This window comes from Diadema antillarum, unplaced genomic scaffold, assembly GCF_040938485.1.
Source record: "Diadema antillarum isolate AM-2024a unplaced genomic scaffold, OU_Dant_1.0 seq00001140_RagTag, whole genome shotgun sequence".
In the NCBI taxonomy this organism is placed as follows: domain Eukaryota; kingdom Metazoa; phylum Echinodermata; class Echinoidea; order Diadematoida; family Diadematidae; genus Diadema; species Diadema antillarum.
In genome coordinates this window covers 437,958-451,973 of record NW_027271952.1, presented here as the reverse complement: position 1 = coordinate 451,973, position 14,016 = coordinate 437,958, and the positions used below count along the sequence as shown (strand labels likewise).

At 37.3% G+C, this 14,016-nt stretch overlaps 1 protein-coding gene across 1 annotated transcript in view; it reads right to left on the bottom strand.

Annotated features, from left to right (window-relative positions):
* The window catches only part of LOC139744149 (dihydrolipoyllysine-residue succinyltransferase component of 2-oxoglutarate dehydrogenase complex, mitochondrial-like), a gene marked incomplete at its 3' end in the record, with an annotated part of 42,861 nt that overhangs the window by 13,284 nt on the left and 15,561 nt on the right, over positions 1 to 14,016 (bottom strand). Inside the window, exons 5-6 of the mRNA XM_071654601.1 lie at positions 13,347 to 13,421; positions 4,818 to 4,873 (exon numbers count right to left, since the gene is read on the bottom strand). Of these exons, the coding sequence (XP_071510702.1) occupies positions 4,818 to 4,873; positions 13,347 to 13,421 (131 nt within the window). The remainder of the gene's footprint in view (positions 1 to 4,817; positions 4,874 to 13,346; positions 13,422 to 14,016) is intronic.

Genomic DNA, 14,016 nt, shown 5'->3' with positions numbered 1-14,016 from the left:
TATCCGGCCTCCCTTTATCCGGATCTCTCTATTATACGGACGCAATCTTGCCGTGATTTTTTTTTTTTTAATATAATTTCGGGAGGAAAGGGGGATTCCCAACTCAATCTAACAATGGCGACCTACAGTCGACTTTGCCGAGCCGTGATGATCGAATTTTGAAGCGTAGTTTCGTCGACTCGTACTGTTTATTTTCAAGATCTACTTGATACATTTCTTAATAATTAGTTAGGTAAATCATCCCAAGAATTTATAAAAGAAAATGATTTCATTCTTGTAAACACGAACCTCTATTTTGGGGTCTTTTACTGAGTGTAACAATGAAAAGGTTGCAGTATACACATTACATGTGGTACTACAATGGGCTACATCAGTACATGTGTATGCACATAATATGTATATGTACACGTACATGTATAAAGCATTGAGTCTCCCGTATCCGGCCAAATCCCTTATCCGGATGAGCCCCGGTCCCGACTTGTCCGGATACGAGAGGTTCAACTGTATTTTGAATTTGTAATACTACCTGCATATAACCTGTTAACAAATTACCCTGACAAAGTCATAGATCGTATATCAGAGGCAAGAAAACAGCAAGATAATGTGACTTTGCTAAAAAAGAATTAACTTTATTTCTGCATTTCTGCAAATAATACTTATTATTACCCATATCAGGCATCTGAGCTGTGGTTCTTCGAAATTGTATTCCCCTCGTCTTACGCGTGGGATAACGCGCCAGCAGGAAGAAGAGGAGCAATTTTCCATATTCCCCTCTTTGGCAAACGCCTATGGGATTTGCGTGTTAAAAACAAGAGGAATATAGCATCCGGGCACTTGAGCTCCCAATGAGGAAAATTTGCTGTTGATGACAGTTTCTTGTGGAGTGGTTTCGCGACGAAGGGCAAATTCTCATTGGTTAACACGTAAAACTAAACGATGATTGCTGTTACTGTATGAGCCTTGCTGTTTCTACGCGCGCCGCATACCCGAGTTTCGCGACAGAAGGCAAATTCCCATAGGTTACTGTAAAAGTGGTTATTTTCGCGCAAATAATTTTTCGCGCTTGGCCGGGTGAGAGGAGTTTCACGTGTCTTTATTTCCGCGGAATCAAAGACACCAAGTACAGGTACATATGGCAAACAAAAACATTCGCGCGCTTCTATTTTCGCGCTAGTGTCTGGTTGCGCAAAATGCGCGAAAATTTCAACACCGCGAAAAATTCCACTATTACAGGCTAACATGTAAAAATAGGGGACGATCCTTGCGCCTGTGTGAGTTAGCTGTTATACGCGCGCCGCATACCTGAGCTGTGTATAGGGATGCAGCGCGCAGTGTAATGTAGAGCTCGAGCTGGCGCTGAGTGGAAAATTGTTAAAATTTACATTGTAATGATTTATTTTGCTGCTCAAGATGCCTGAAATGAGTAATAATAATGATATGGACTGTCTACTTTCGGGGGATACGACATTAATTGCCCTCACTAGAATTGTATTGCCTGAGTCTTCGACTCAGGCAATATAATTCTAGTTCAGGCAATAAATGTTGTATCCCCCTCAAGGCCAGTCGATATCATATTAGTATTTTACAACAAAATATTGACATCACGTTCATTAACAGTAGGAAGAGACAAATGTAATAAAGTTCAGAAATGACAAACAATAGCTCAAAATGAAAATACATAAATAAACTTGAGTTGATCTTGAATTATGGATGAACATAGGTCAAGAATGTTCATGAGGTGGGTGGCTTTTTTTCTGTCTCTAATTCAGGTTTCAAACAAACAAAGTGGGACAGTTACAGGTTTTGAGGAAGCCTCTGAATTTGGAAAATTATTACTTCTAAAAAATGAGGTCGTTAAGCAACTTTATCATGCTTTCATAGTGATTTATCACATACATGACCATGCTGCAAGAAACGAAAAACACAGCTAGGAAGAATTCTGAGTTGAGGTAGAATTCTGAAAGAGAAAGTTCTGAACTTTAGAATGATATAATCAAACATAAATATTGGATTCACCTAACCCACCATGATAAATTATGTAAGATTAAACATGCAGGAATGCTACTTTTATGAAAGGGGACGGTGGCAGTAAAGACTGATTCAAGGATGACTACCAAGCTATCCTTTGCCATGTGTGAACACAAAGGAAATGAAGAACTCATGGTAACCACTGTGAAGGAACTATATGAACCTTTAACTTCATACATTCATAAGAACATTCTAGCCATTATCATTATAAAGTATCAATGTTACGGCTGACAGCTTTATAAGTTGGGTGCAATGTTTTCACGCACACTCCAATGTGCCTCATCAATGGAAAATGAAGAAGTCTACAAAACTTGCAAAATAGATTGCTTACATTTCACAAATGCTTTAAATCTTAAAAAAAAAGGGCACCTACATCAGAAAATACCCAAACCCCAAATTTACCAAAATTACCTCAAATCTCGTAATGTACTGTCCAAAGAGTGCCCCAAATCATGTACATGTATGTGTCTGCCTGGAAAGCTATAAACCTGTGCAACTTTTTGTGGTGCTGGGACACATAAAATATAAAGAATATTGTGTGAAAGCCTAAAGTGTACTGGTGGGCAAGATCTGGCCATGTCCTTTTGGATTGGAAATATGTTTCCATGATTTGAGTTGACGTAAAACAGATGCCCACATCTGAAATCTTCAGGAAACTGATTATTCTACTAAAATTTGTTAACCAAACGTCAAGAATGGATTAAACTGAAACCATGGGAAGTAAGAAATCTCATAAAATTCAATATGTTGAAATTTCTTGATGTCTATCCACAGAAAATAGTTGATAATATTCACTAATCAAGCACGAAAATACTGAAGAATTACAAACAAAATCATATAAAGGATATAGTTGACTATTCTTCACTATGAAGTATATTCCATATACATTTCGGAAAAGAAATAAATTTGGCTGAACTGGTAGAACTTTATATTAAAAAAAATGAAATTAGAACACCACTATTACTGAATCAATGAGACAAATGCAAATCAACTGAACTTATAATCAGAATGAAGGACAAGCAATGCTACTTGAGTAACTTAGTTGGTGGGAGTATGAGTAGATATAACTAGGTTTTTCGAGCACTCGTGGCCTTGACTTCTGTGATGTTTCCTTTAAGATCTACCTACCCCTACCATTTTCCTTAAGATGCTCTTCTGTTTCTTGACTTTGACTCTCCTTGATATCCATTACTGGGATTGTATATCAGGAGTGCCAACATTTGATAATGTTTGCAAGGTCAGAAGTCTCTACAGGAACTAAGCTTATCTCTGCGTTCATTGTAAATCAATCACACACACACACACACACACAATCTGCAGGCTATTTTAACAGCACAGAGCACTGAAACAGGAAGATTTTTTCCCCCAAAGGTTCATGCACTTTTTCTGCAGAGACCTCTGACATACTTGTAGTGCATCTAAATTTGCTCCGCATTTTTCCTACACTGTAAATATTTTGGTCTTTTTTGTGATTACTATTTAGGTATTGTGCTTAATGGAATACCACATGTCCGGTGGTAGTAGTAAACTCAGACACACACTGTCAAAGAGTTATGTGGAAACTATACCTTACAGGAACATTTGATATTCCCATTTGTATGCTGCTGAATTTCCCATGTTCAAAATGTGTCCTTCATCAATGATTACTGTAAAACCAAACAAATTCGCAGCATGAAACTTTCCCAAATTGGAGCCGACAGCCTTTTTGGCAGCATGATACTATCGCAAATTGCCACTGGCATTCAGTGCATTGTGTAATGAACACATCTTTGGGTGCATTTTATTTCTGTGAATCTTGGCTCCTCGCGAATCTTGGCCCCTCACGAAATTCGCAGAAGTTTCTTGCACGCAAAAATGTCTGGTTTAAAGTATTCACGTAGTCTATGGGTAATGAGGCTCGATTGAAATGAAAACATATCTTTAGACAAATATCTGACCCTAATGGTGTTCCTCCATCAACCGCCTTCCTCTATATCAAGAGTTCCAAAAACGAAATACACAATTTAGTTCTTAGCCAGCAGTTTGATGAGTAAAATTTCTCAATAGCATGATGTACAAAAAAGGGATAGAAGAATCTACGTTCACTTTCTGATGTCACCCTTCCACAAAGTTTCACCCTGGGGCACAATGTCATAGTTGTGGTGGTATAAAAACTGTGAATAGTACATATTGTGCCACTTTATCTCACAAGGTTTGCAACCATCACAATAGCCAGATACGCATGGGCCAACAAGCTGATGAAGTAGTATCTGCTATCAGTGAAAGTTACCAGTATTATTATCTTAGTCTGGATTTCAATTTTCGTTTCTCCAGACCCAAATATTCCATTTCCTCCAAATTATCTACTAACTACTGTATGAGTAGTAATGTGCTAGTTGTGATTTTTTTATAGTTAGTTTATTTGTTTTTTACAGGTATCTCAAATCTGAGAAATTCTTCAAGATTGATTTCACTGAAGCTTTCTAAAATATACATGCTCATAATGCACTCGGATGGTAAGGGAGTCTGGATATCTTAGTCTGAATTTCAATTTTCATTTCTCCAGACCCAAATATTTCATTTCCTCCAAATTATCTACCAACTACTGTATGAGTAGTAATAAGCTTGTGGTATTATATTAGTTTGTTTGTTTGTTTGTTTGTTTTTTACAGGTATCTCAAATCAGAGAAAGTCTTCAAGGTTGATTTCACTGTTCAAAGCTTTTTGATACGCTCATAATGCACTCCACTGTCTGAGTCCATTGTATGGGTAAGGGGATTATAAAACAGAGTGACACATGGTGTACTTACTTTGTCTGTCTCTATCTCGCCAACCACCTCATCTTCAGCGACAAAGTCACCAACCTCTGAAAGGGCAAAAGATGAGAATCACAGTTGGAAATACACATTTAGTCCTCAACTGTCCTCAGCGATCATTACGATACAGAAAGAAACTTGAATAAATAGGCAAGGAAAGGTCACTGGCATCAAGTGATTCATAAAAACTACCAAATATTTTCTGTTTAAATCTCAAGGGGATGAGATGTCACCCAAAGTATCAAGCAGTGTCCCAGTACTGTCCCCTTTTCAACCCCCTGTCAACTCACATCCCCCCAATCATCCCAACACTCCCGTATTTACACACAATGAGTGACATTATGATAGCTCTGAAATGCTCTGAAAAGCATAGTGGGAGACCATTTTTTTAAGACTACACTGAAAATTGAGGATACTGAAACTAAACCACTGCTTTTTCTAATCACATGGATAAGAGCAAAATGCCCCATGGTTGGGAAACAAGATTGCCTGCATGATACAGCGACATGACAACATTTTTCGTACTCATACAGTTCTTTCCAGCCACACCTAATCTGCTACTTAAAAAAAGAAAAAAAAATATGTTCCAATCACACATTGATACTCAGTTTCATTACATGACTACAAAATCATCAACATCTTTTTAATTCGCCCCCGAGAAGAATTTGATGAAGCAAAGGAGACCATCCCATCATGGCAACTATTCCATGAAATGTCTTATCAAATATGTATCAGGCACTTTAGATGATAACAGCCAAGCCACAAACTGAGACCTGATCACAGCTACAGGGTATGCTGAAAGATGAAGAAGGGATACCAAAAAGGAGGAGTGCTACAATCAGACTTTCATAGGCTGTGTTCACCCCATGAATCATTAATGATACATTTCTAGAGAGGAATCTTACTGGAATCAGTTCATTCATTATTCTTATTCTTTGAATCTCCCCTTGATAGCAATGCCAGTCGAGTTGTGATGCAGCATATTTATTGTAATGCCACTGCCCACAGGTGGCAACATACACATCGTACATTGTAGTATGCCAGGTACATTTGTGCATTCACGGCCTTGTCTTCCACACTTCAGCTAGACACATACACCTACGTATATAATGTACATTTTTGATTTTCAAGTACTTTTCAACAACAACAACGACAAATCACATAGAACATAAAAACAGCAAAGATGATAAGTTGACAGACTTGCATATCAAATGCCAAGCCAGCATTTCATCTCTCGTTGCCATTGGTGGCAAACTTTCAGAGATAATGCAATGTGTCACTATCTTGTGTAGAAGTAAACACCTTTTTCACATTATGAGGAATCTACATTGGACTTCAAACTCCATACCCCTGTAGGACCACAACTGCTAGAGACATAACATGGTATCCTTAACCTTAGTCTCTGTTCAAGTCTCTTCTGAAACAGCACACGATTCCTTCTGTACTCTGAGGTACAATTGTATGACGGAGTGCCACTGTGTAATGATGTGGCTTGTGAGTGCAATTTCAATACAATGCATGATGCAGTGCTTCAATCCAGAACAAAAAATGCCAATTCCTCTTCCAAAACAATATCATAGCAAGATTATGAAAAGAGGCAAAAGCACTCAGGCATTTTCATTCCTCAAATACAATTCATATACCGGTACGGAGAGAGAGGGGAAAAAAAGTCACACCCTGGTAAAAATCTTTGAGTTTTTGAATACCCTATACTTGCGGCAAAAAGCAACAGTTGGATGAGAGAGAAAGATGCAGTGAGGAGGAGGGAGAAGGATGCGACAGCAGCAAGATGTCATCAATTATTTAGGTGAGCAAATGAAGCGTTGGAAATGAGAATCCAACGAGCCCCTTGAGATCGGTAATGGGACTTGTATGCAGCACGCGGCAGGTATCAGACAAAATGTAAGCACACACAAACACACACAGACCGACAAAAAGGCAAGGACTGGAAAATGATTAGTTTCGGGACAAGAAGGATGAGCACTTTATCTAATTTGTCATTCATCTTTGGATAGCTCAATTAGCCTTGTCTTTAAATGAGGTGTCAGTAAGATGGGAATAAATGACTCGTGGCCCAAACAGCGGAGAGGCAGCTCCTAAAACTACCAATTATTTTTACCTGACGGCATTGATTGCTCAAGTCAGCTCTCCTCACTCCCGAGGGATGAAACTTTCAAGGACGACTGGGACGAGACATCATCTTACCCCATCCCACCCCAAATCTTTCATCACTCTGCCATTATTTTTTGATTCACACAAAGCATTTGGCACACTATATGCACATACATGAAAAATTCAGAGTGACTTCAATTGAGAGAAATGGCCGACAAAAAACGAGGTACATGTATAACTCGGAAAGGCATGACATCTACAAGATGAAGAGGTTACAATTGCACATCAAGAAGAGCACTGAAAGAGCAGTCAGCTTTTGATTGACTGCATACAACTTTACTATCCAATGGCAATGTACTCTGAAAAAAAAAGAAAGATTGCACTAGATTCCACTGTATAAGCAGAAATTTTCTGCAATCACTATATTGCATTCAGATGTATTCACTGAATTTCATCATTCAATTGTAGGTTTACTGACTATTGACATGTTACTGGTTAAAATAAAATACTGTGATCAGATACTGTTCAGATACTGTTTTTAAAGTACTTCTTTAATTTCTTCCTTATGCAAGAGAAGAATTTCAACAAACCAGTTAAGTAATCACATACAGTCATATCCCCATAAAATGGCAACCAAAACATTAGTGACCCCTGAAGACAGGTGGCCAGTACAGACAGGTTGGTGGTCAAATTGACACCAATGCATATCATCTTACATAGACATTGCATTCAAGTTATAAGTACAAACATGAATGCACAAAATCAAGACACCTGACAACACACACTTATCCAAGAACTAGAGGAGTTCATACAACTCATTTTGTTTTTTGTTTCTCTCAAACATGAATGCACAAAATCAAGACACTTGACAACACATACTTATCCCAGAACTAGATAAGCATAAACAAAGCATTTTGGTTTTCATTTCTCTCACTCTCGGTAACTATTCATATAGTACAGAGGCCCATGAGCAAGATATGGAATTTCTCGTAGTTTGCAGACAATGGGCTTGCTGTGGAGTCCTTGGGTAAGAGACCCAGGAAAATCTGGCCCTTGGGGACACATAACATGTATTTGGTGGATGATGATTGCCATCATAGACAAGTTATCAATATCTGCAAAGTCTTAAACACATAATTCCTCAGGAGTTTGCAGTGGCTGTATAAGGTGAGGGGCCATACAGAGTTGGAGGCACAGTAGTCGTAGACAAGGCAAGCATTAGGACAAGTTTTAAATGTAGACATTTGATACAATCTATACTGCCCGTCTCTTTTGCAAAATATCAATAACTGGTATGGTAATATCTGCTTAAGTGAGTCAAGGTAAAAAAAAAACTGCAAGAAAAGATATTTGCTTTGAAAGACACAAGTTTGTGTTCTCATCTGCCTACTGATATAGCGATAAGCAAGGATAGCATGATGGTGATTTTATTTTTCCATTTCACCATGCTGAATAAATATTTGATAGCACTCCAAGAATAGCGTGGAGTATATTGTAAGTAATTGAGCAATCCTGCCTGGGTTGACTGACGGAGCATTTAGTACAATGTCAGAAATCATAAGGAGATGTGAACTTGCTGGCAGCAACAAAATGATTGCAATAGTCATCAACAAAGGACACTTATTATTGATAATGTCGTTCAAGTAGTTGTTTTTTTTTATGGTGTTGGTATTTAAATATATATAGAGGCAATATTCATTCTCATTGTACATTTATATCTCATTTCTGAAAGAGGCCTAATGTATTCCTGAGAACATGTATACATGACTGAATCTTTAAATCCAGGAGGCCCATTGAAAGGTGTTAAGTTTTTAATGGCTATTATGTTTTAGATAGGCAATACAAGGCTCTTTCACGGCCATTGGGTATCGAAAGATCCACCTTTCATTTGTATTTTGTCAATTAACATCATAATTCCACAGTATAACAAGAAATACATCAGATGTGAAGTACTAAAAACAACAACAACAACAACAACACAATTGGCATCACCTTAAACATGTATGCAGGTACATTGTATGGAAGTGTGTGTTAGCGATTCATTTTGAAGTTTTACAGGGATTCCAAGACAGAGTTTTATACAAACTCTCACATTATCAAATGCTTCATAACAGCTTGTGATCTTCCTGACCAATTTAAAACTCAGTTGAGTTAAAGATCAACGCAAAAATGAAAAACAAACAAACAAACAAACTACCAAACAGCAAATGCTAAATATGAAGACAACTTTTTACATTGTATCTTATACCAGCTGACTGATCCTTTGTCATTCATGTTTAGCCATACTAATTTTACATAGATCTGGTGACTGATAAAATCCCACTGTTTCTATTTACTAGTACTCCTGGCATTTCAGAGCAACCACCCCTCATTAACTCTACTTGTTCCTGGAAATCAACATTTCTATTTTGTCAATTAGTTGCAATTAAATGGTGTGTTTGACAAATATTGCTGCATTCATTCACTCCACATATATATTTGGTTGTCATTCCCCTTTCATATTTCTCATGCAGCCTGTATTGTATACCACTTGAGGAGGTACTATAATTGACACATTACTAAATTAATAATCAAGTTGACTGTAGTTCTGGTGCTGTAGATGTTATGCAAGAAATCTCATATATCAACATTTAACACTAATTGATGTGAATGAAAAAAAAAAATTGAAACAACTCATAAAATCCAAATTTGATTCTGGTGAATATTACCAAGGCTCATAACACAACAGGTACATCAATTTCAATAAAAAAAATTTTAAAAAAAAAGAATTGAGAAGCATACATCATGTTCAGCCTGTGTGCTGGCTTTTTTCAATGGAAACAGCTTTATTCTGTATGCTGCTCTAACTTTCATTAAAATCTTTTCAGTGATTTCATACCTTTGAGTAGTGCTTACACCAAGTTACAAAAGTCAACAGTACAGAGTACATTCGGGATGACATACAATGTAATTCATGCAAGTGTGGCTACATGACTAACACATTTTGATCCATTATTCATTTCTTATAGATGAGTGTCACAAATCATGTGTGACCACGCATTGACAGTTTAAAGGAAAATCCAAGATCAAAATTTACTCAGCTGATCATTCAACGTAAAAAATTACCCACATGATCTTCAATTTTTTCTACTTTTCTATGAAAGATACAAGTAAATATATATGTACAGGTGGGACTACATTGTACATTGTATACTGCAATTGAATTAAGAATGCTAAATTAATACTTCTTTTAATATAACAAAGCAACAAACCCTCCAGTCTGCTTTATGTGACACTACATGTACATGTATATACATGTATATACACAACCCCTTACCTTACACTGATATCGGACAGAAATTATTTCAACTAGTTCAAGATGACACATTTAAAAATATAACACTATTACTGACAGCAGACTTCTGTGATGTATGTATAGCAAGACAGTCAAAAAAGAAAATGATTGGAAAAATATGTCTACGTATGTAGGGCCTAAATGCAGTGAGTTGATCCACCATAAAACGCAGATATTAAATACTGAATATACATTCATTTCATCATCTTGAATTCCTGGGTCCATATCTACTTGATAGCTTGAGGATGATTTAAATTCAAGAATGTCCGTTTTACAGCACAGCCATACTTTTTTTTTCTTTCATTTAAGACCCCTAAACAAATCAATAAGAATGTGAAGATTTTAATGTAAAGTAGATGACACTCGCCATCACTTGGTCATCACTTGGCCACTTTAAATAAGAATATTACTGACTACATGGCCTTGCATTCAGAAACCAACTTATCAAAGAGCATGTCCATAATTATCTCTGCTTATTTCCCTGAGCTCTTCAGACGGTCTGTTGTTGGCTTGCACACTTTGAGTAGGTACACGTTGTTCCTGTTTGTCTACGCTCCTGATCAGGAGAAGAAATGGTCTGTCAATATGGCATATAACCTTACTGACTGTGCTTTGTACACCAATCAGCAAGCAAGATGGAGTGCTTTCTTCAAAGACTGACACAGATGTCTGGGAACTCATTGTCAATGATAATGATTAGAGATTACCTAATCCCCCTAATCCCGACTGTGTCACCATGGCCTTCCTGCTGGAGTTAAGTACATTGCTAAGGAAAGACAATAAATCATAGACACACACTGACAGACACATTCACTCAACCCACTAAGATGCTACAACTTAGCTTCTGGATTTTCAAATGTGGTTTACAAATATATATCACCTCTTAGTCTTATTTGAATTCAAAAGTGATAATATTTACACATAACAAATCCACCCTTGTTAGTAAAATGTGAAGAGGAAAGTATAGGCTTTGTCAATCTTACACAGAGCATAGCAAAAAATAAATAACAGTACAAAAAAGAAGAAGAAAAGAAGCATTTCTCAACTTCAGAGAGTGGCATACATCACTGATACACACTAAATACAATAACACAATGTACAGTTGAATTCATTAAAGAATATATACTATAATGAAAAAATAGTGCACGCTTTATTCACAAACTGTCTTGTGTATCACTACAAATCAATTTCACAAGCCTACTGTGGTATCTTGTATTTGTATTTTCAGGAGTTCACCATTCAAGCCTTATATTCAATCTATCTTGTCTCGCTAATGATGCCCACAATTAATATGTTGATTATTGATTCATGTATCTGCCAAGTAAATAAAAAGCACTACAAAATCAGATCAACCAGAATCAAGGGTAAGCTGTTACTATGATAGGAAAATAAAACACATATAAAGACTTCTTTTTTTCGCCCAGTGGTACCGCTTTCCTTTTTTAATCAACAACACAATGAGGCATATATAAGGAATCTAACATCTGCCCCCCATTAAAAAAAAACTCACACACACACACACACACAATCAAACACACAAACATCAAATACACGGTGACACAAGTTATTCAATAACTAAAGAAAGAGGCCCACAAAACCTAGTTTTCCAAGTTGAAAAACAACCCTTGCTTCATTAGACAGACATTGCCTTCTTGATCTGCGATATTTGACGCCCACTTGAGGTATTAAATTCACTTCAAACGCCACTTCCACACACATCACGACAACAAGTCTCTGAGAGGCATGCCATCTGGAGGAAAAGTCCGAGAAGGAAATGCTGACACTCCTGTGCAGTCACACGGTGTGAAGCGCATGGCTCCTCCACAGCTGTTCACACCTTGAACTTGTCAGGTTCAAGCTCATATCCCCCTCGGCATCACCCCTGAAGCCCTTTCATCCGCATCTTCGCGACATCGATCTCCCTTGCACACACACATCAACGGGCTTCTCCTCTTCGACTTGGCGGAGGAAATCTTTGGCAGCTAGGGGAAGTACAGCTGTGTGTTGCCACAGCTTCCAAGAATGGTGCTTGATGTCTTTTTCTTTTCACATGGATTCATAGCCCTGTCTAATCCTTCCTGATATTGAAATCGTACAGAATCACGCCTCCAACGGTCTCACCACGTGGCTCGCGGACAAGTTTCTTGTGTGAAATTTGACTATTCAATGGCTGGCAACCCACTTCTTTAATATGATTTCATAGCTGCAATTCTGGCTCCTGCCGGGAATTAATGAAATTATTCACTGCTTCTGACCTCTGTTACTAATACTTCAACACTGACAATAGCAATAGAAGCTGTACAAACGTAAGTATACAACCTACTATAGCTTTATATACACTATATGCGAGAACTTCTCATTAATATTATGTGTAGCATCACATAAGAAATGGACCCAATTTCGGTTTTCTTGGCTAAAATGGGTAAATAAACCTACATTAAATTAACCTACATAAAATACATTAATCACTTCACTAGATTTCCAGCTAATGGGCTCATAAGTGTTTGATAATTTTCCCATTTCACTGTCATAAAGGACACATAGATAAAAATATTGATGTTTGTTGTCTTGCGACAATATACAACTCATCTTTTTTTTTCCTGGTAGTAAATGCCTAAACAAATAAACTTTTCATGAACACACATTCACTAGATGTATTTTAAATATTCTGATTGATTTATCTAGTTATTTCTCTATTCATTCCACCCACAAACTACCTGTGCTCACCCTTTTACTTTTCTTCAATCACATCTAAAGTAGCAAAGATGATGCCATTGCAATGAGAGACTCAGCTAAGCTGAACAGGCAGATGGATGTTTTCAAACGTGACACAGCTCTCTCTCAATCTCTTTCTCTCGCTGTCTCTCTCTCTCACTCTCTATGTACGAATGATGATGACTCATAAGATGGACTTTATAATACCTTCCTGCTATTCACTATGGAAAAACTGTGATATCTTGCACCACTGAAGGGTTTTAAGGAACATGCGTAACATTGAACCAACCTGTAATGGATCAATATTCTCACTACTTACACCAAAGACATATGTTCTGAGAAAATGGTGTGCTGTTACTCACCTTTGTCCCACCTCACATCTCCCTCTGACACAGACTCTGCAAAGGGTGGCGTCTCAACTACTCTCACTTCATCACCTTTATTACGGGGAAAATAAAAGAGAGAGAGAATAAAAATTTGTGGAGTCAATGAAACCAGGTGTAATCATACCGTTGGAGAACGTTTGACATGTACTACAAACCTATGGCATACTAAATCCTGCAAATAAATATGTCCTGCAAGATTAATCAATGGTATGGAAGTTAAGCTCGAAAATTGGTTACCCTTTATATCAGAACATGCTATATCTCATGGAGGACAGAATAAGCACATACAAGGCAGTGAAATCACAAAAAAAAATAAAGATAACAAAAAAATCAGTACAGTGGATTCTCAATATGATGGAGAATTACTGAAATATAATAATAAAACTTCATTTAGCAAGCATATTCAGCCCATGTGTCTCACAGTTTGTCTGTATACCTTCATATCTTTTGTCTTTCTGCACATTGGGCACTACGTCAGATTTGCTCATCTCGAGGGTTTTGTTCCGACGACATCCCACAGCAAAATCACACAAAACTTGATGTTCTTTTATCTCAAAATAGATCAACATTGCCTGAGAAGACTATCTAAGGAAAGGAGGGCCTCCATCACTTCACAAATTATAACTTAATAGTAATAAGGAAGAGT